Here is a 19774-nt window from a genome sequence, read left to right on the forward strand (position 1 = left end):
GTAGGTGTGTTCACTCACGTTGCACATCGTACGCCTCACATACACCGACTTTAGGACCTTCAAGCACCTTTGTGCCTTCCCCCTATAGGGAGCTGGGGGTGTGAGAGGGGCGTTCCCCCTGTCAAACCCCTAGCTTTGGGTAGCGTCAAGGTACACTAATACCGAAGAACACAGCTGGACCACCTGTTCTTCATACCCTTCCTGTGTTCAGGGAGCGGGATACAGCTGAAACAATAGTATCAGCTGTATCCCGCTGTGAATTCCTGATAAGGAAATTTAAGTGATAATTGTTGTCTCTAAATGGGCCTTAAGAGGTTAACTTAATTGCCCATTTCCATGAATAGAAACATGGTTGCATGTTTATTTGTGGGCACAGAAAGCACAGTAAAACACACAAAGCCCATTGTGAAAACAGCACAAATGCTCGTCAGTAAACAAGCCAGTGTGACATGGGCTATAGGCTAAAATTAGCTATGTTACTATGGGGTTAAAAATGCACCTAAGGCTGGATTCACACGGTTTTCACGCTGAGCCGATATTCGTCGTCTCTCTCTGCAGGGGGGGGGGGGGGAGGATGGAAGAGCCAGGGGCACTGCTCTGAGCTCCCGCCCCCTCTCTGCCTCCCCTGCACATTTGCAATTGAGAGGCAGGATGGGGGCGGGGCTAATTCGTGGAACGTAGCCCTGCCCCCGTCCCGCCTACTTTCATTACAAATAGTGCAGGGGGGTGGAGAGGAGGCAGAGAGGGGGCGGGAGCTCAGTTTCTGCTCCTGGCTCTTCCATCCCCCCCCCCCCCCCCCGCAGATGAGGACGACGTATACCGGCTTGGCGTGAAAACCGAGCCGATATACGTTCGTGTGAATCCAGCCTTAAGGGGTTATCCAGGTAGCGGCCGCTGGGATACATTGGGGTCGGAGCGCCGACCCCAGTGTAGAGGCTGGCGCTAGTAATTGCACGCTCGGCTCTCACTGAAATCAATGGGACCCCAGCCTGCAATTACAAGTGCAGCTCCATTGATTTCAATGAGAGCTGCGGTTGCATTTACAAGCACCTCCCCTCCATGGTAAGGGAGTGTAACGCTCGTGTGTGAACTGGCCCTGCGTGCGCGAATTATACAGCAATCTGTGCTGACACGCACGCAACAGGCTAATTTCTTAGCTCTTCAACAATCGCTCGTGCGCGGCGGACAAGCAAGTTCTCGCAAACGTGAGCCCTTAGGCCTCATGTCCACGGGGAAAATCAGGCCCGCTACGGATTCTCCATGGAGAATCTGCAGCGGGTCCCTCCTGCCCCGCGGACATGAGCGCTGAAAATAAGAATAAATCAGAATTAACTGACCTCCCGCACGCTCCGGATACTTTTTTCGCTGCGGCGTCATCTTCTCTGCGTCGCGGCCGGATCTTCTTTCTTCGGCCCGGCGGATGCGCAGGATGACGTCGGTGACGTGCCCCGCGCATGCGCCGTCCCGAAGCAAAATGATCCGGCCGCGACTGAGAGAAGATGGCGCCGCGGCGAAGAGAAGAAACGGAGCGGGTGAGTAAAATCTGATTTTTGTCTCTCAATAGAAGCCTGCGGGAGCCGTCCCCGCGGGAGACCCACATGAAAATGGAGCATGGTCCAGATTTTTTCATGCTCCAGTTTTTTTTAAATCACTTTTATTGACCATCCGCGGGTATTTATCCCTATGGGGTGCGGATCCGCATGTGGGAGAAGAGTTAAAATCTGCTGCGGATTTTAATTCTTCTTTTGCCCGTGGACATGAGGCCTTAGTCTGAGGGAAAAAAGCCTGTCTGCATGCACGCCCTCCAATGAATGGGTCCTACCTGCGTCCAATGAAAAAACGTCCACGGGCAAGTAGCCTTAGGGCTCCTGCACATCAAATACCCTTAGGGCGCATGCCCACGGACAAAGCGGGATATGCCCGTGGATTTACACAGCGGGAGTACCGTGGTGGTAAACAAAAAATCCCCACTGGTGATCGTGGAAAAACGCGCATTTTTCCACGGTCTCCTAATGGAGACCTCCACTGCAGAAAAACACGGTGAAATAGAACATGCCGCGATTTTTTTTCCACAGCGGCAATCCGCGGCAGAATCACGCATGTGAGCAGTGACAGGCAGAAAGCCATTAGGTTCAATGGAACATAATAGCTGCGTTATTCCGCTGCGGGGAACGCGGCAGAAATCCGTCCGCGGGCGTTAGCCCTCATGGGAGATATACATGCAAAATTTACAAAAAAGTGACATTTTGTGGAGTTTTTTTTTTTCAATTTTCACCTGGCTGTTGGAGTATATTATACACAACTAATATACACATTCCATGGGTGATACAAGCACAGACGACTAATGCCACAAATGTAGAAGGAGTATGTTGGTGAGGAAACCACCATATACCAGCACCCCGCGCACTCACCAGCGCTCCCCTCACAGACCTGCTCACTGCCGTGTTTACGGTTGCCAGGAGCAACCGCCTCCGTCATGCCTTGGTGTGACGTGTAATGTTGTCGCCGGCACACAGGGCAGCTGCTTGGGGATACGTGGGACCTGGGCTGATATGTGTGCCGTGAAATAACATCAGCGGAACGGGTGAGGTGACTTCAATAACCGCAGACACTACACGCTCCCGCCACCCGCCACCCGCCACCCGCTCCTCAGGCCCCGCCCACCCTCTATGCGGCCTCTTCCTGTGTGAGACCCGCTGAAGGGCTTACAATGCGACTGCTGGACTGAGGTAGTCCAGAGGACCCAGTGCAGTGCTGTCACGTGGTATGCAGCGCCTCTGTAGACGGCGCTGTGTGCTGACGCAGATTGTGGCATTCAGGTAACCGTGCGGTGCGTCAGTAGGTGTCTGTGTATGGAGGGAGCTCTGCTGAGCATCACTCATGCCGCTGTGCTGAGAGTTCTGAGATGTGTGCTGTTTGTTAGTAAGAAGACTGAAATGATTAAAATACTTAAACTGGGTTCACACGGGTCGGAATGTCCGCAATGGATTTGAATTCTGCGCCACAACGAAGATTCCGCATGGGCTTTGTGTGGGTTATTGTAGCAGCACATGGGCTGTTTCACATGAAGGTATGCGTCTTTACGTTCTCTCGGCCGCGCTGTAAAATAGCATGAAAGGACGTTTTTCCGCCAGGTTAATTAGCGTTTTCTTGCCCATTCACATGACCGTTGAGCATGGGTTTAATGAAAAAATGTCGCACCCCGGAAAACCGTCGCTCAGCTTTATTCCACGGCATGACTTCTAATGCCTCCATAGAGGCACCTGTAAGCTTTTTGCAGCCTCCCCCCTTCTTTTTCCCCAGCTGCCATAGGAGTCTATGGGACCCGCCGGCATATATTGGCCAAAACATCGTTCCAGAACTACCTTTTTGCCTAACGTATATGCATTGGCGTGTATTTCGGTCACGTACGTTCCATTTATCACGGTTCACCGTTTTTACGCACCATATATTTGACCGTGTGAACAGATGCATTGGAAACCAAGATGTCACCTGTGAATTTCCTAAATCTCGTCCACTTTGCTACTGTGAATACAGCGGAATTTGCGCTGCAATTCCGCCCCGTGTGAGCCCAGCATTGTTCACTGCCACTTCAGATGGAACCTAAAACTAAATGGGGGTAGATAAATGTAATTCATGCTAATAACAGTTTTTGGGGTGTATAAAGTTTGAGGGAGAGTTATTAAACTGCATAATAATTGGCCACTGCAGTAACTCGCGAGAAAAGGAAAACGCGCGAATATACTGGAGAAGACCTCCTCTGAGTATGGCCGCTGTCACCGGATCGGGCTAGATTACACATGCGGATTTCTGCAGCTGAAAACCTGCCATCATTGGCGGAAAGTAATTGTGGAAGATGATGGATGCAAGAGTTTTTCTGTGCAGATGCATGTTATGCGCAATGTAGAACGATCTCCCTTTCAATCAGCATTCCGGCTCTTCTATTTTCCTTTGAATTTGCGAGCGTTTCTGCCGCTCATACACCATGTTAATTGGGTGGCGGAGCACTCACATCCATTGACTTCAATGGGGGCCGTCTGCATAGAATCCGCGCTAAAATAAAGCATGCTGCGATTTTTCTTCTGTTATCAGAATACACAATTCCTACCCACATGTCTGTAAGAACCTGCAAAACGTCATGCCTTTCAATGGCTACGTGTTACCGCATATTGTCCTTGCGGATGCCGATTTGCAGAATACGCGAATCAAATCCGCCCGGCTGTAACAATCTTGCTGGATTTTTTTGCAGTCGCAAATAGTCGCTGCAACATGACCCACATTGACTACTATTACATTGGGTAATTGCTGGGCCACTCTGTGATCCTTCATTGCACAGCCCTAGCCAAAGGATTCTCTTACACGTGCGATTTTGGCAGAGCACTGTGCACAGATCTCCCGGACGGAAGCATGCAGCAAGTACACAATGCATTGCGTAGGTGCTGCATGCCGACTATCCTAATACACTATCTTGGCATGTATATGTGTAATCCGCACCAAGATAGTGCACGCTGTGGGCTTTTTTGCTCACACATTTTGCGCGCTGTGTGTTTGAGGCACAATTGTAAACTACGTAAAGATTGGTTCCGTGTATTGCATGCACAAAACACACACACGCAGTCAGGAGATGTGGGCCAATACTGTGCAACTGTGTATGCCTCAGATTTTAAATCATGCCACGCTCCTTAAAGGGGTTCTGACATGGGGAAAAAAATTTTTTTTACTTACCTTGCCTGGCCAGGACCGATCGTCAGGCATGTCCCCTTTGTCGGGCATCATCTTCGGTGGCTTCTAGAAGCAGAGCAGGAGCTGTCAAAATGACCACTTCCTGCTCTGCTCCATCAATCAGCCACTTCCGAGGTGAACGGACAGGCCGCCCACAGCAAGCACGTCACAAGCAGTGCTTGCTGTGGGCGGCCCGTCCGTCCTGGCTGAACTCCCGAGTTGTGCGTGTGCGCAGTGGAGAGGCGGCCCGTCCTGACTCCTGTCAGAGGGCACCAGTCCTCTGCGCATGCGCGCAATCCCAGAGGGGGCGGCATGTCCAGGCTAGTCGGAGGAAGAAGAGAGCCTGCTGGAAGATGACCCCCCACTGCACAACAACAGGAAAAAGGGTAAGTATAAGATTTTTATGCTTTAGCATGTTAATAATTGTCGGTTCCCTGTGTCCATTAGGCAGACCAGGGAACAATGGCTGCTAAAGCATAAAAATCTTATTCGTGTTAGAACCCCTTTAAGTCAGCATTTCCTGGAGGGATTCTCCCTAAGAGGGGTTTACACAGTGTTTTCGTCTTAGGGTTCAATCTGAAATGTTGAAAAGGGCATTGAGATGGAAATCTAGCTGGAACCATAGGCTTTAATGTGTGAAACAGAGACCAAAGTGGTCTGCATTTCACATCTTCTAGCCTATGGGTTTGTCCAGGGTTCTTTCTCAGTCCCATTTTCGGTAATTGAGACTTAAAGGGCCACTCATGCAAAATCCCTGCCCCCTAAATGGATTGCCTTTCACACTCTGGAAGTCTCCTCTGTGCATTCCAGTCACTTTCCTGAATAGCAGCCTCCTGTCTGATGCTTATCAGGCAACATCTTGAGAGTTACATTTTTTTACTTTGTTTCACATCAATCCTATGATGTATCAGTACATCATTAGATAGAGGCTGTACCATTCTGCCTGCTGGGGGACAGTTTAATTATCATTACCTTCTATATTCACTTAAATAAGCTGTAGACCATAAGTATACAGTTAGAAGGATGAGTTGTGATCTCCTCTATTACAACTGTGTGACAGTGATAGCTTATATCCCCTCAGCACAGTTTCTGTAGTAGGTCCATGTAACTGACTGAGAATTTGCCAGGAAATTGAATACATAACCCCCAAGTTGATCTGAGCTGGTCAGACTTTAGATCACAATACCATGTAAGGAAAAAGAGGCCAGAAGTTTCAGACCAAGATAATACTAGCTCACTTATATATACTGTGGGAATAGCTGAATAATGAATAAATACAAGAAAAAAAAATCTGAGAAGTGGCCCTTTAAACCCACAGCATGTGCAGAAACGCAGTTTAAATTCTCCCTCAGAAGCACTGGTTTTAGGGGAAAATACTTTAAAATAAAACAGCACCTCATAGAGCGCAGTATGTGCATAACAGGACTCCGTTTGCCTTAGAATCTGCAGTTGGTCAGAGGCACATTCCACGCCAAGAACTAGTACAGTGCAAGGGAATATGGTTTTACAGACTTCTGGGGTGGGAGAACGTTAATAAGTGGTGAATTTCTTGCAGTAACACGAACTGCGTTGATCACTCACATTAGTCCTGCCAGACAAGATCTTGGTGCGCGGATATAGCTAGCCACTGTAGGAAAGGAATCTAGAATGACAGGAGTCCGATACAAAGAAGCCTAAGTCAGAAGACAAATGGGGAAAAAACATGCATAGGTTACATTTCGGGCCTGAACTCGGGTCTCCTGACCGAACTCCAACATCCTACACTTCTGAGATACAGGGTTCGGGACCAGAGACCCGCAGTCAGGTCTATTCGCACTTCCAAATTACAGGTGCAAATCGGCGACTGAAATACAGTAATTTGTCCCTGGCCTAAGGCCTCCCTCACACAGGCGTTTGCAGCATTTTTTCAACGCTGCGCGTACTGCGGTTTCAGCAGCGCTCTCATGCATTTTTGACAACGTTTTGGCTGCGTTTTCAGCACAGCTTAAAATACAGCCAAGCAAGCTAAAAAAAAAATCAATCAGTACCTAGCTGGCACCATCCAGGTCCCTCCTGCTGCTCTACGGAGCTCTGGGAAGGCTTCCGGGCACTTGTCATCGCAGACAGAGAATCTTTTGCTAGTCACGGGGATGCACCAATCACAGCCATTAATTGAATGGCTATGATTGGTTAATCGAGCGCTGGCTCTGATTGGCTGAGCCAGCGCTCATGAAATCAATCAGAGCAATCTCTTGCTGGAGCCAGTTTCTTCAAACCCAGTCATTAGCAAAAGATTCTCTGTCGCACATGACAAGTGGCCCGCAGCCTGCCCGGAGCTCCGCAGAGCAGCGGCAGGGGCTCAGACGGCGCCTGCTAGGTGAGGTTTTTTGTTTTTCTTTTTTAGGTAGTCTAGCTAGTGCTTGCGTTTTAGTGCTGTCAAAAACGCGTTACCAAGTTGTGCCACGTTTTCAGCAGCGCTGAAACCGTTGTCCATTCATTTCAATGGGCGACGCATGGCTAAAAGCGGCCAAAGATAGAACCTGCATGGCTGTCGAAGCGCAGTTTTGAAGACGCTGTACAGAAACGCCTGTGTGAGGGAGGTCTAAGTGGAAGCTCTTGACGTATACTAATCGTATGTGAGTAACCCCCACACCTTTTAATAACCATCCCTCCGCCGATCCAAGTCCAATTAGGAAAGATATTAAATGTTATTGTATAGAAAAGAAGTTAAAAATAAAATCTAATGATAAACTGGATGACAAGCAGCATTACAAAGAGAGGCAAGATGTAACAGAGGAACATCAATACTGGTACAGGATTTAATCCACTCTGGTCCACAGTGTAAATATTCGGTATGCTTCTTGGTGTGCGAGTGCCCTTGTATGGTTACCTCTTTGTGGTTGAAAGACTCTTTCTAGTCTGATCTTCTTGTTCCAGATCAAAAGTACTGCTCTGCATGATGTCGAGTAACAAACAAGGTGCATCAGAAAACAACCTTTTGGAGAAACTGAAAGTTTCATCTCAGGTAGTTCTTGAAACCGCACAAAAGAAAGGGAGATCAAAATGCCCAAAATGTAATGGCTCCAGAATGTTTTACTGCTATACTTGCTACGTGCCAGTAGAAAGTGTGCCAACAGTCGATATCCCAACTGTGAAGGTAAGTAATATGCATGTCCAACATTATGTTAATTAATTTATTTGCACTTTTTTGAAATCCAGCATGACTGACCTTTCTTTCCCCAACGTTTGCCATCAGGAGGAGTTAAGAATACCCCATACACAATAGGTGTTGACCAGTTTTGCTAACATTCATCTAATGTGTATGGCCTCCCCAAAGCGGTTGTCTGGCCTTCATGAGGGGGGCTGAAACTTTTCACCCAGGTCCTCCGCGATGTCCTGTTCCATAACGGACCCTTCGCCGTCTCCTGCACATGCATGCCAAGGAAAACTTTGCAGCGCATGCGCAGAAGCCCAGATCGCCCGGGAGATTTAAAATTTCCCAGCTACCTACAGGTAGACAGGAGATGTTACCAGGGACCGCGGTGACCGGTCTCTGGGCCCGTGATCGCCGTTAACCAATAGTTAACGTCAATCACAGAAAAGTTGAAAAAAGTTAAAGTTTTACCTCCCCTCATGGATCCGAGCACTGCAGAAGTATCGTGGGATGCATGTCACTTTCCCAGCACCGGCCGCTACTGTGCATGCGCAACGAAGTGCCGGCCGGCACATCTGCAGCATGTGCAGAAGCCACCAGACAGGTACTCTGGGGGCAGCGGGTCGAACTCCGCTGCGGGAATCCCGCATGCAGGATCCGACCCGCCTGTGTGCAGGAGGCCTAAGGCCTCCGGCGATGTCTTCTGACGGGATCTTTATCAATTGACCTTTTACCCAACTTTGGCGCATGCACACATTGGCAAAATGGCGGACGCAAGCGCAGAAGCTGGGCAGTGCAGGGTCCAGGAAATTTAAAATCTTCTTGCTCCTGACTTCTAAAGATAGCAGAGAGCTTGGAGTAGTGACTGAGGGCCGTGGTGAGCGGTCTCAGGTCACGTGATTGACGTTCTCCAACGAATAATGGCGATCACGTAAAAGTTAAAAAACAGTTGAACTTCAATGTTCCTTTCGGTTTGGGCTCCGTTGTGCAGCCAGACAGAAGATTAGGGCCACATTGGCTATATTTTTTTGAACACAGGACAAACGGGGATCCATTTTGGGGTGAAAGTCTTCATTCATATGTGTGCTGTACAATAAAAACTTTTTAAAATGACACCATTGCCAAAAAAAAGGAAAATCATTATTTTTTTTCCTGCTGCTTTGCTTAGATTCATTCAAAAACTGTGGAGTCAAAATACGCAGTAAACCCGTAGATGAATTCGTTAATGGGTCTAGTTTTCAAAATGGGGTCATTGTGGTAGCTTAAGGGTTCTACAAGTGGGCAATAGGGGCCTAAATTACCTTCAAGAAAAATGTCTGTTCTGAAAGTCACCGGCTGCTCCTTTTGGTTTGGGCCCCATTGTGCATATAGACATACTATTAGGGCCACAATGCATATGTTTCTAAACACAGGACAAACAGGGGTATCTATTTTGGGGTGTAAATTCTCATTTTCATGTGCACTAAAGAAAAAAATATGTCTTTGAATTGAAATATTTGCAAAAATATAAAATTTTATTTTTTCTCCTCTAAATTGCATTAATTCCTGAAAAAAAACTGTGGGGTAAAAATACTCATGAAACCCCCTCAGTGAATATATTAAGGGGTGTAGTTTTGAAAATGGGATCATTTGTGGTGGCATCGATCATTCTGATACCCATGAGCCGTTGCAATCTTGACTTGCTGTAGGAAAACAGTGTTCCTCAAAATGTTGATAAATAATGTTAAATTTGTACGTCTCCTAAATGGTTAAGGAAAAAACAAAGTTTTTCAAATGTGGATCCAGAATAAAGTAAACAGATAGAAATATATATCTTAGCGAAAATTTGTACAGCATGTTTGCACATTTTTGAGATATTACAGTTAAAATGTGAAAAAATATTTTTTTTTCTTCGAAATTTTCCCAACTTCCAATATCTTATCCTGGGCAGAAAGTGCAGCAGCAGCGTGGCTCTCCCACTGATTTCAGTGAGAGTGTGGCCGGCGCCTGTATTTCCTCCCCTGTCTGTTCATGACATCATCCGCACTGCTGCACTGGACAGTGGGCCGGATGTTGTCAGCTGATAGATGGGGGTGCACCGCTCGAGACTCCCGTCCATCAAATACTGGTGACCTATTCAGAAGATAGGTCGTTAGTCGAAACAAGCTCAGACAATCCCTTTTTAAGTATGTAAGATTGTCCTGAAGTTATACCCAGACTTTGTTTTAGAGATATGGCCAGGACATAATGGCAGAACATGTATCTGAAAATAATTTTAATGCTGCGGGCTTTCAAAACTCCATATTTCTCTGGAATAGAAGGTAGTTTCTATTGTGTCTCTCTAAAACCAGTTAGCTGACCGCCCCTGTGCTATACTAAAGAATACATTTTTTTTAAACATTTTAGCTTCCTGTGAAGATTGATATTATTAAACATCCTAATGAAACCGATGGCAAAAGTACTGCTCCTCATGCAAAACTACTGGCGTATGAAGATGTGTCCATGTATACATACCCATGTATTCCAGACTACGACAAACAGATTCATGAAGTAAGTTAAAGGGATTATGTGGGTTGTAGAAATTGATGGCCTATCCTCAGAATAGGCCATCAGTATCTGATTGGTGGAGGTCTGAAGGCTGGGGCCCATGCCATTGAAGTGACTATACTGCTCATTCTAGCTCTGCAGGCATGTCAATGTTTACATAAGAGTATGATCCCTTTAGTACATCAGGACGCTATATTATTCTTAGTGGTCTTTCTAAGTACTGCAGGCTTGTCTAGTACGAAAAGCATGGTGTTCTCAGTACTAACAGGATTGTACTCAGATGTAAGCTCTGAAGCAGCCGCAGGCAAGCTCAACGGCCACTTCGATCAGCGAGGGTACTCAGTGTCGGACAACCTACCAATCCAATATCCTGAAAATAGGCTATCAATTTCTACAGCCTGGTTTGCTGCTTCAAAATCAGCATTATACAATAAAAATATGCTTGTGTAACAGAGTATACATTAAATTTGAAGTTGAAATCCAGACTTGTGTTTCTTGATGATTTTAGGTTGTACTGGTATTCCCTGGTCCAAATGCAGTCCCGCTGAAGGATGGACTTCAGTATCTGGCTCAATATAATCAGAAAAAAGATTTTCCTGAACCAAATATTAAACGTCCAAGGCTGGATATTGACAAAAGTGACGATGAAGATAAAACTATGAAGGGTACTGGAGAAAATATTAAATATTTGAAGAAAGTTGTATTTATTGACAGCACATGGAATCAGACTAACAAAATCATATCGGATGAACGGCTTCAAGGTAACAAAGTAATATCATTGGATGCTAAACATATATATTCTAATATAAGCTGCTCTGTGATTGATTGTTATGAGCAAAAAAGACTGTTTCTTTTGGATAGTTTTCATAAATTTGCTCCATTGTTTCCAAGTGACAGCAGGTTTCAATTCACAGTTTAAATTCATAAGTTATTTCAGAGATATTTGATGAATTAGGTGTTCACCCTGCGGAAAGATACTGTATTAGGGGAATGTGTTACAAAATGATTTAACCCTTTGGAATCCAATTTTGGATTCAGGGTTTCCTAGGGGGTTTTCTTTCTGCCATTACACAATGGCGCCATCTGCTGGCTAGAGCCAGTACTGCGGTATGGGACATGCTGGAGAGGCCCCCGACAACAGAGCGGCCAGTAAGAATACCCTGCCGGACGTCTTCAGACATCGGAAGCTGTACAGCCTTTAATCAGAATGTCTTTAGACGTCAGACAGTGGATTGGAAAGGGTTAATATGTTATCAGTCAGCTGTTCATGCACCATCTCCCCTGTCCAGTCATGTGTATACTGCTAGCTCCATGCACTGATCTCTGCAGACCTTTCTATACAGGCGTTGTATGACCGCTGTGACTAATAGGTTCAGATCTCTTTTGGGAGGGGATTATGTTCAGAGAGAACATGACTACCTTATGAAAGGAGCTGTATATAGCATTCTATAACCTGTCTGTGGCTGCTGCTACCAGTTTGTCCATGTACCTTCGGATATGTTGTTTGCGTGCAACTGCAGGCATGCAAGAGGGGAGCACAAAAGGTGAATGGGGGAACACATTTTAGTATTATTTATTTATTTTTGCCTAGATCCACCCCTTCCAACATATAATTGTTTGTATTCTTTGCTTTATTTTATACACTACTGTGCCATAACAAAAAACATTGACAGATGAAGTGAAAACTGTAATTATCTTGTAACAATGGCACCTACTGTACCAATGGATGTGCAGCAGTAGTAGTCTAAATGCCCAGTAAAAAGTTAGTTAAACATATGGATTTCTGCCGCATCTTTCCATTTAAACCCATGCCGAATTGTTCCAAAGCAAATTCTGTTGTGTTAACATAGCCTGATTTGTATCAGAGCAGCATAAATGGAGGCTGTTCTTTGTATAGTTGCAATCAAAATTATTTAACCCTCCTCCCCCATGGCAAATTTAGGTTTATTTGCCAAATTTACAAACTTTCAGTTTGCAAAAAAAAAACAACTAAACAAATCAGAACAATTTAAATGGCTCAAACATTGAGCTAGCCCAGGCAGAGCTTACCCAAACTGTAGCTGTTCTGTGGCGCAACAGAAGTTGCTAGTCTCTAAGTGGATCCCAGTTATTTCAAGGCGTGCAGTGTGGCACTACAAGTCCCAGCACACCACCGCGATGAAGCTTTCTGTGAGGGGTGGCCCTTCAATAAAGCAGGAAGCCAAAGGACAATAGGAACCCTCACCATTGAGAGTTTGGCTTTGGTCAGATTTGAACCTGTAACAGGTGGAGGCGACCCCAGAAATGCAAAGCAGCAATTTCTAATAACTGAGTTACCACACTCATTTGCCTAGCACAGAGGGGCTGAAAGATGGGAGGAAAGGCAAAACCCCTCCCCATTGAATGCTTCATGATAGCTGCACCCCACAGGATTGGCCTAAACGGGCCTGAAACAGAGGACTCAATTAGGCCTGGCCAGCATCCCTAACATGTCCACGATGCCCCAAAAGGTGAGTCTTGCACACAGGAGCAGGGTAGAGGGTGAGTACGTATAATCACCTAAGATGAACGGCCGCTGTGTTATGTGAATGGAGGGGGGCGGGGGAGCGAGACGAGGGAAATCTCCTGGACTGCCCCGCCCCCCTGCTGGCCGCTCCGTGAACCAGCCCGCTCTGCTAGCTCCCGTGCAGGAGCATGGAGACAGAGGGACGAGTGTCGGGCATTGTTTGCCCGACACTCGTCCTGTGTAAAAGGACCTTAAGTCTAATGCCCTTTGAGGGTAAAATAATTGAGGGGTTTCTAAGAGTTACTGTCATGGAGTACCTCAGTCAAAATTGCTGTATAACACCCTATCAACATGGGTTTGAGGAGTCACTTTTACGAGAACGTAAGTTCTAGGCTGCACCAGGGCATTGGACCTAGTTTTTTTTTAAATTTATTTAGAACAGTCTTGATCCTCAAATGATTAATATATTGTATTCCAAGATGTTATCCTGCTTGCCAGTGCTGAAGAAGTTAATGTGGAAGTGATTCCAGTCACTTAATGAGCACTAGAGAACTGTTTTAATTCTTAGAGATTAACAGAGAATTTATCAATGCCTCCGCATGAATGTTTTAAAAAAAAAATGCCACCCTGCCTTTGTGCAAAAATTTGCAACAGTTTTCATTTTTACACCCATATCGCTTATCGAAAAAGTGTCTGGCGCTTATCAAAAGGTGGTGGGGCCTCTGCGGCCTGACAGATTTAACTATGCTTTAAGACAGGAGCTAAGAGGAATGATATCACAAAATTTATATTAGCTTGTACATGGCATGCGCCTCTTAATAAATCTCACCGCTTCTTACTCCGCAGTTCAGATTAAGGACTGTTACACAGGTGTATTTTCTTTGTATTGTTTACTGACTGAATATGGACCCAGTGTATTAAATCAGATGTGCATTTGTTTAATGTGGGCCAATGTTGCACATTAGGATCAGAATTGCCCATTAAAGACTTTCGTAGCGTAAAATAAAAATTTAGTGAAAACACATTAGCATCCACATTCACTGCTGTTTGTTTTTGTCTAGGGGTTGTGACTACTGGTATCCCTTGGGTCTTTGTGTTTTATTTATTTATTTTTTTTGTTTCTTACCCACATGAAAAATGCAGCTAACAGGAATATTTCATATGTCCAAGTGAATGAGCTAGCTTTAGCAAATTCCCCACTAAATATACAAATCCAGTGCATGCAAAGTAGTCTTGGTAAGCATAAAAATAATTTTAAGCCAGCTAAAATTTGGTATTTTTTCTGATCACATAAACACAGAAAGAATGTAGACGCAAGAATGTGTGGTTTGTGTCCAGTTTTTGCTTTTACCACACCAAAAAATGACTTTAACCCTGTGTTTGCTTTTCTCTGTCTTAGAAAAGCAAAATTAACATTCTGACATCCAAACATAAACGGTGCAGTAAACACATTCCGCTCTTTTCAGTCTGTACCAGTGCAAACTATTCCTATTTTTTTCTATTAAATTTGCAATCCAAGTTTTTCTACTGTACGTGTTTGTTTTATTTGTTTGTTTTTTAGGGCTTCAGGCGTTTAAAATTTTAGATTCTAAATGGATAAAATCATGTCTGAAAGACCATTTCATTGTAAGTGCCACCCTTGGTCCAGATGAGATTCTTCTGATTTTCACTTTTTTTATATATATATATATATATATATATATATATATATATGTGTGTGTGTGTTTCTCATAAAGGATTCACAGTATAATTTTTTTATAAAATATACCAAATTTACAAAAAAGCACCTAAACAGGTGGCTACATGAATATACAATTTACATAACCAATACCAAACCACTACCACCCGCCCCTATGGAAAGAGGAGAATATAAAAAGTAGTAAAACAAAAAACTTAAGTCAAATCTGCATCTGTTGTTCCTATTTTTTGCTATTAATATGCTTGCTTTAAATAATAACTGAAGTGATAACCGCTTTTGACGTTCAGTCCCAAATTGTTGACCCTTCCCAAAGTAAAGACCATAGGGTCCATAACATATCTGCTGCAGCAACATTAACCTCTTCAGTGGCACGCCTGGAAATTTTCCGGGACTAGCTCCACCGCTCATTGTGACATAGCTTGGAAGATTTCCGGGTTATGTTTCACTATGGGACCGTGCAGAACACAATGCCATAAGCTGTTGCATTGTGTTCTGCACACACCCTGCCTGAACAGTCCCACAGAGAACCAGCGCAGGAATTTAGAAAAAGAAGCCGCAAAAATATAAAACCGATCTGCCGGCAACTTCCCGCCCCTTTTTTATTGGATATATATTACACTTACCTGTCCGTCGCTGCCGTGACCCCCTCGGGGATGAAGAACACGTTTCCTTCATCCCCGCTAGTTAAAAGAATTCTCTGCTACTACATCTGCCACATCTGTGACAGATGCAGCAGAGGAATTCTTCAATTCTCTACCGCAGCTGTCACACATGTCAGCTGCGGTAGAGGATTCTGCTGCCGGCAATTGATTTCAGGGAAGGGCTTTAAATATAAGCCCTTCCCTGAAAATCAAGTAAAAGTGGTTTTAAAAAAAACCAAAACAAATAGATACTCGCCTTGCTTCTGCTGCCGGGGATTTAAAAAAAATAAAAATATATATATATATATATATTTATTATGCAGGAGTGCCGGCAGACCATTGTTTTCAATGGAGCCTCCAGCAGCAGCTGCGGCTCCATTGAAGAGTGCCTTTTTTTTATTTATTTTTTTTAATTTTTTTAAAAGACTAAAATTTTTCTTTTTAAGAGAAGGGCTTATATGTAAAGCCCTTCCCTGAAAAACAATGCAGGGGTATCGGCAGAGCATTGTTTTCAATGGAGCTGTCGGCAGCAGCTGCGACTCCATGGAAAACAATGCGTGCATTCTGAATGGTGCACGCATGTCCTATCTTTGTAAAGCACGGACATGTGCATGCACCATAGGGAATACAATGTTGCAAATACAAGCGTGTTTTTGTGCGTGCGTATGCACACAAACATGCTCGCGTGAAGCCACCCTTACAGCAGAGAGCGGAGAAAACCTCTGATCTCTGCTGTTTAACCCTTTACATGCTGCGGTCTGTGCAACCGCAGCATGTAAAGCTCCTACAGCGGAGAACAGAGAAAACCTCCAATCTCCGCTGTTTAACCCTTTACATGTCACGGTCTGTGTAACTGCAGCATGTAAAGGCCTGATGGAGGGAGGGGGCTTCCTCTCTCACCATTGGATCTCCCACAATCTGATCAGGGGGTCCTGATGGGTCTCTGTGGCACCCGGAGGCTTGAATATAGCCTCTGGGTCTGCCAACTAAATTGACAGGGTCTGAGCATCATAGCCTGTATAATAGCCTTCTATGCCTCAGTATAGTAGGGTATTAGAAGAATAAAAAAAAAAAGTATTATGTAAGTCCCCTAAAGGGCCAAAATTTTTTTTTTAAAGTTAAAGTAAAAAAAAGGGAAAAAATTATATTAAAACGCCCAAACCCCACCTTTCTCCCTTTACTTTGTAAGAACGTTACACATATAGTATCCTTGTATTCGTAATGACCCAGAGAAGGAAGATAGTACATTATGTAATCTTCAGGGTGCACGGCATGGAAAAAATTTTAGAACGTGTTAAAATAGCTAATTTAGCCTATCTCACCATACAAAAACGGAATAGAAAGTGATCAAAATGCTGCACGGATCAACAAATGGTACTAATAAAAAGTACAACTCATCCTGCAAAATAAAAACCCTTATACAGCTCCGTGGTTAAAAAAAATTTAAATGCCAGGGGTCTTTGAATGCAGCGATTGAAAAAATTTTTTTTTTAAGTGTGAAAAAGTAGCGGAAAAAAATAAGTATTACAATTTCATATTGGCATAATCGTACTGGCCTGTAAAATCACTTTATTATTTATACTGCTCAGAGAATGCAGTGAAAAATAAAAATCAACACACCAGAATTACAGATTTTGTTAATCTTGCCCTTAAAAAAAATGGAATAAAAAGCGATTAAAATTTTACATGTTCCCAAAAATTAGATAAATGAAGACTAGAGTTCATCCCGAAAAAACAAGGCCTATTAGAGCTCTGTCAATGGAGAAATAAAATTAATACGGCTCTTGGAATGTGGCGACACGAAGGCAAACCTTTAAGAAAACAAAATGTTGTAAATGTGCAAAAATAGCAAAACATTAAAAAACTGTATAAGCTTGGTATCGCCGGAATCATGTTGACTCAGAATAATGTTATCACACTATTCTGCAGGCTGAATGCCGTAAAAATGAAATCCAAAAACAAATGGCAGAATTTTTTTTTCCCCCTGATCTCCCACCAAATTTTTTTTACAAAGTTATGCAATACATTATATATACCCAAAAATGATGCCATTCAAAAATACAACTTGTCCCGCAAAAAACAAGCCCTCATATGGCCGTGCCAATGAAAAAATGAAAAAGTTATGGCTCTTGGAACGCGACTGGAAAATTTGTTGAAATTAAATGACTGGCCCATTTAAAAAAAAAAAAAAAAACGCCCTGATGGGTCGGACAGGGTGGTAAGAAACCCACCACTGTAGGGGTTAAAAGGCAGATTGGAAAGGTGTAGTGTTAAAGCACAATTTTAAGGGGTTGTACCCAAACCGACTTTTATCATCTAGCCACAGGATAGATAAAAGCCTGATCAATGGGCTTCTCACTGCAGGCACTCACAATCCCAACAATGGGGATCCCTTGCTCCTTCTTATTTTCACTGCACCCCTCACAGTGAGGAGAAGATTAAATGGAGCAGCAGTCGCACATGCACTGTACGGATCCATTACTCTGCAGCGGGACCTCCGAAGATAGCAGAGCTCTTGTATTCCACTATTTTGGTCAGCCCCAATGAAATGAATGAAGTGAAGCCATGCATGTGCGACTTCCACTCCACTTAATGTCCAATGTGGGTGGGTGGAGTGACTAGAAGACAGGGAGGCAGGTCCCCTGTTATCGGGATCAGTTGGAGTCTCAGCGGCAAGACCCACACTATCACGGCTATCGCCTATCCTGTGGCTAGATGACAAGACTATTTTAGTACAGTCCCTTTACTGTGGTTGCCATGTATGCCTTGGAATGTTTATCTGGGTGTCATTATTAAACTATATATATTTATAGTGCAGACTTGTCAGTAATGCACCATAATTTTTTTTTTGTCTTGTACTAGGTTTGGTGAGTGTTGAATTGACGGAACAAAAAACATGCTTTTGGCGACATCAGAAAGGAAAACCTGACACTTACCTTTCAACAATAGAAGCCATTTATTACTTTATGATGGACTTCCACATGCAAATTCTAGAGAGAGACTACAATGGCGAATACGATAATCTCCTCTTTTTCTTCTCTTTTATGTACAAACTCATCAGAGATGCCAAGAAGGCTGCTGGAAAGTTGTAACGTTTATAGGCAAGTAATTTAGGACTTGGAAGGGTCATATTGTGACCAATTTAAATATAGAAGTATTGTATTCATATTTTATCCCTAACTTAATTTTAAAGGGGTGTGGAAATTTCCAGTGAAAACCAGGATTACCAATATAAATCCTTTTGATTTTTCTACGAACAATAAAACCATTCTTTTTATTCTTTAGCTCGTTTGTGGAAGTTTTATTTTTACTTATTTATGCTTTAAAGGAAGTCTGTCAAGACCTTTTTTTTCCCATAAACCTATGCTAACCATAGGTGGGGGATAGAATGACCAGAATAATCATGTTTTTGTTTTTTCTTTCCTTTCAACTCGCAATACTCCCTGCCCCCCTAATTGCCATTTTTGCTATATGCAATTGAGGTGTAAAGCATCCTTTGGTCAGTTCCAATGTTGAGACCGGTGTTGTCTCTTCCCCTTGTTTGACCCAAATCCCGCCTCCTACCTAGTGATTCACATCTCCAGCTTCTTGAGCTGCAGACGCTCTCACTCCTTGGGAGCTGGAGACCTCAATCCAAACCCAACAGTTAGGCCGCCTGCACACGAGCGGAAATCCCGCCGCGGGATTTCCGCCGCTGAAAGTTTGCATAGGAGTGCATTAAAATACGCACTCCTATGCAGACGGCCACGGTTTGGCCGCGCGAAATCTCGCGCGGCAAACAAACCGCGGCATGTTCTAATTTTCTGTGGGGCACGCACTCACCCGGCCGCCGGCTCCGGTCTGCGCATGCGCCGGCTGCGCGGCAGCCGGCACATGAAAGAGCCGGGGCCGCCAGGCGCGGGTGAGTACGTGCTCGTCCCTGCAGGCGCTCGGGTCGGATCGCGCGGCGAGAATTCTCGCTGCCGGATCCGACCCGCTCGTCTGCAGGCGGCCTTACTGCTGTAACTGATATACATACTCTACCACAATAGTTAAGCTTTTCAGGACACTAATAAAGTAAAGGACAGTCTAAAGATAAACCAATATTATTATTAATGTCAAGCCCTTTTCTAGCTTATCACACTGCCACTGATCAGCTAAATCAGCGTTTCTCAACTCCAGTCCTCGGGGACCCCAACAGGTCATGTTTTCATGATTTCCTCAGTATTGCACAGGTGATATAATTGTCAGTGCCTCAGACATTGCCACAGGTGTTCTTACTATAGGCTATCCCTAAAACATGACCTATGGGGGTCCCTGAGGACTGGAGTTGAGAAACACTGAACTAAATGACTGGGTCAGGCACTCGCTGGTACTGGAGTGCATTGCAGCTCAGCCCTTCTCCAATGAATCCTAGACACAGCACTATAGAGTTCTTTTTTGTTGGACCCCAACCAGTTAAATATTGATGGCCTATTTTAAAGATAGACCATCAATATAGTGCTGGAAAAGCTCTTTAACAATACATTTAATTCGCAAATACCCTTGTACATTTCACTGACATATGCTTTTCTTGTGCAGTACTTGCA

The 19774-nt window shown here is 44.3% G+C and overlaps 2 protein-coding genes across 4 annotated transcripts in view; one reads left to right on the top strand and one right to left on the bottom strand.

Moving 5' to 3' along the window:
• FAM227B (family with sequence similarity 227 member B) overlaps positions 1-2548 on the bottom strand; it is a 360605-nt gene extending 358057 nt beyond the window's left edge. Inside the window, exon 1 of one of the 2 annotated variants that reach the window (XM_066592624.1) lies at positions 2431-2548. In XM_066592624.1, coding sequence (XP_066448721.1) covers positions 2431-2478 — 48 coding nt within the window. In that variant the 5' untranslated portion in view covers positions 2479-2548. Of the gene's footprint in view, positions 1-2411 lie in introns of both variants that reach the window. The other variant, XM_066592625.1, reaches the window with a different exon arrangement.
• On the top strand, positions 2481-18490 carry DTWD1 (DTW domain containing 1). 2 transcript variants are annotated; one of them, XM_066592629.1, is made up of 5 exons: positions 2481-2584; positions 7639-7858; positions 10241-10384; positions 10890-11142; positions 18069-18490. In XM_066592629.1, the coding sequence occupies exons 2-5, from the start codon at positions 7658-7660 to the stop codon at positions 18296-18298; spliced, it is 828 nt and encodes a 275-aa protein (XP_066448726.1). In that variant the 5' UTR covers positions 2481-2584; positions 7639-7657; the 3' UTR covers positions 18299-18490. The 2 variants fall into 2 exon arrangements, with proteins under 2 accessions (XP_066448726.1, XP_066448725.1); XM_066592628.1 differs by lacking the exon at positions 2481-2584 and adding an exon at positions 2646-2819.
• Positions 18491-19774: the final 1284 nt, after the last annotated feature.

The sequence above is a fragment of the Eleutherodactylus coqui genome, chromosome 2, assembly GCF_035609145.1.
Source record: "Eleutherodactylus coqui strain aEleCoq1 chromosome 2, aEleCoq1.hap1, whole genome shotgun sequence".
Lineage (NCBI taxonomy): Eukaryota > Metazoa > Chordata > Amphibia > Anura > Eleutherodactylidae > Eleutherodactylus > Eleutherodactylus coqui.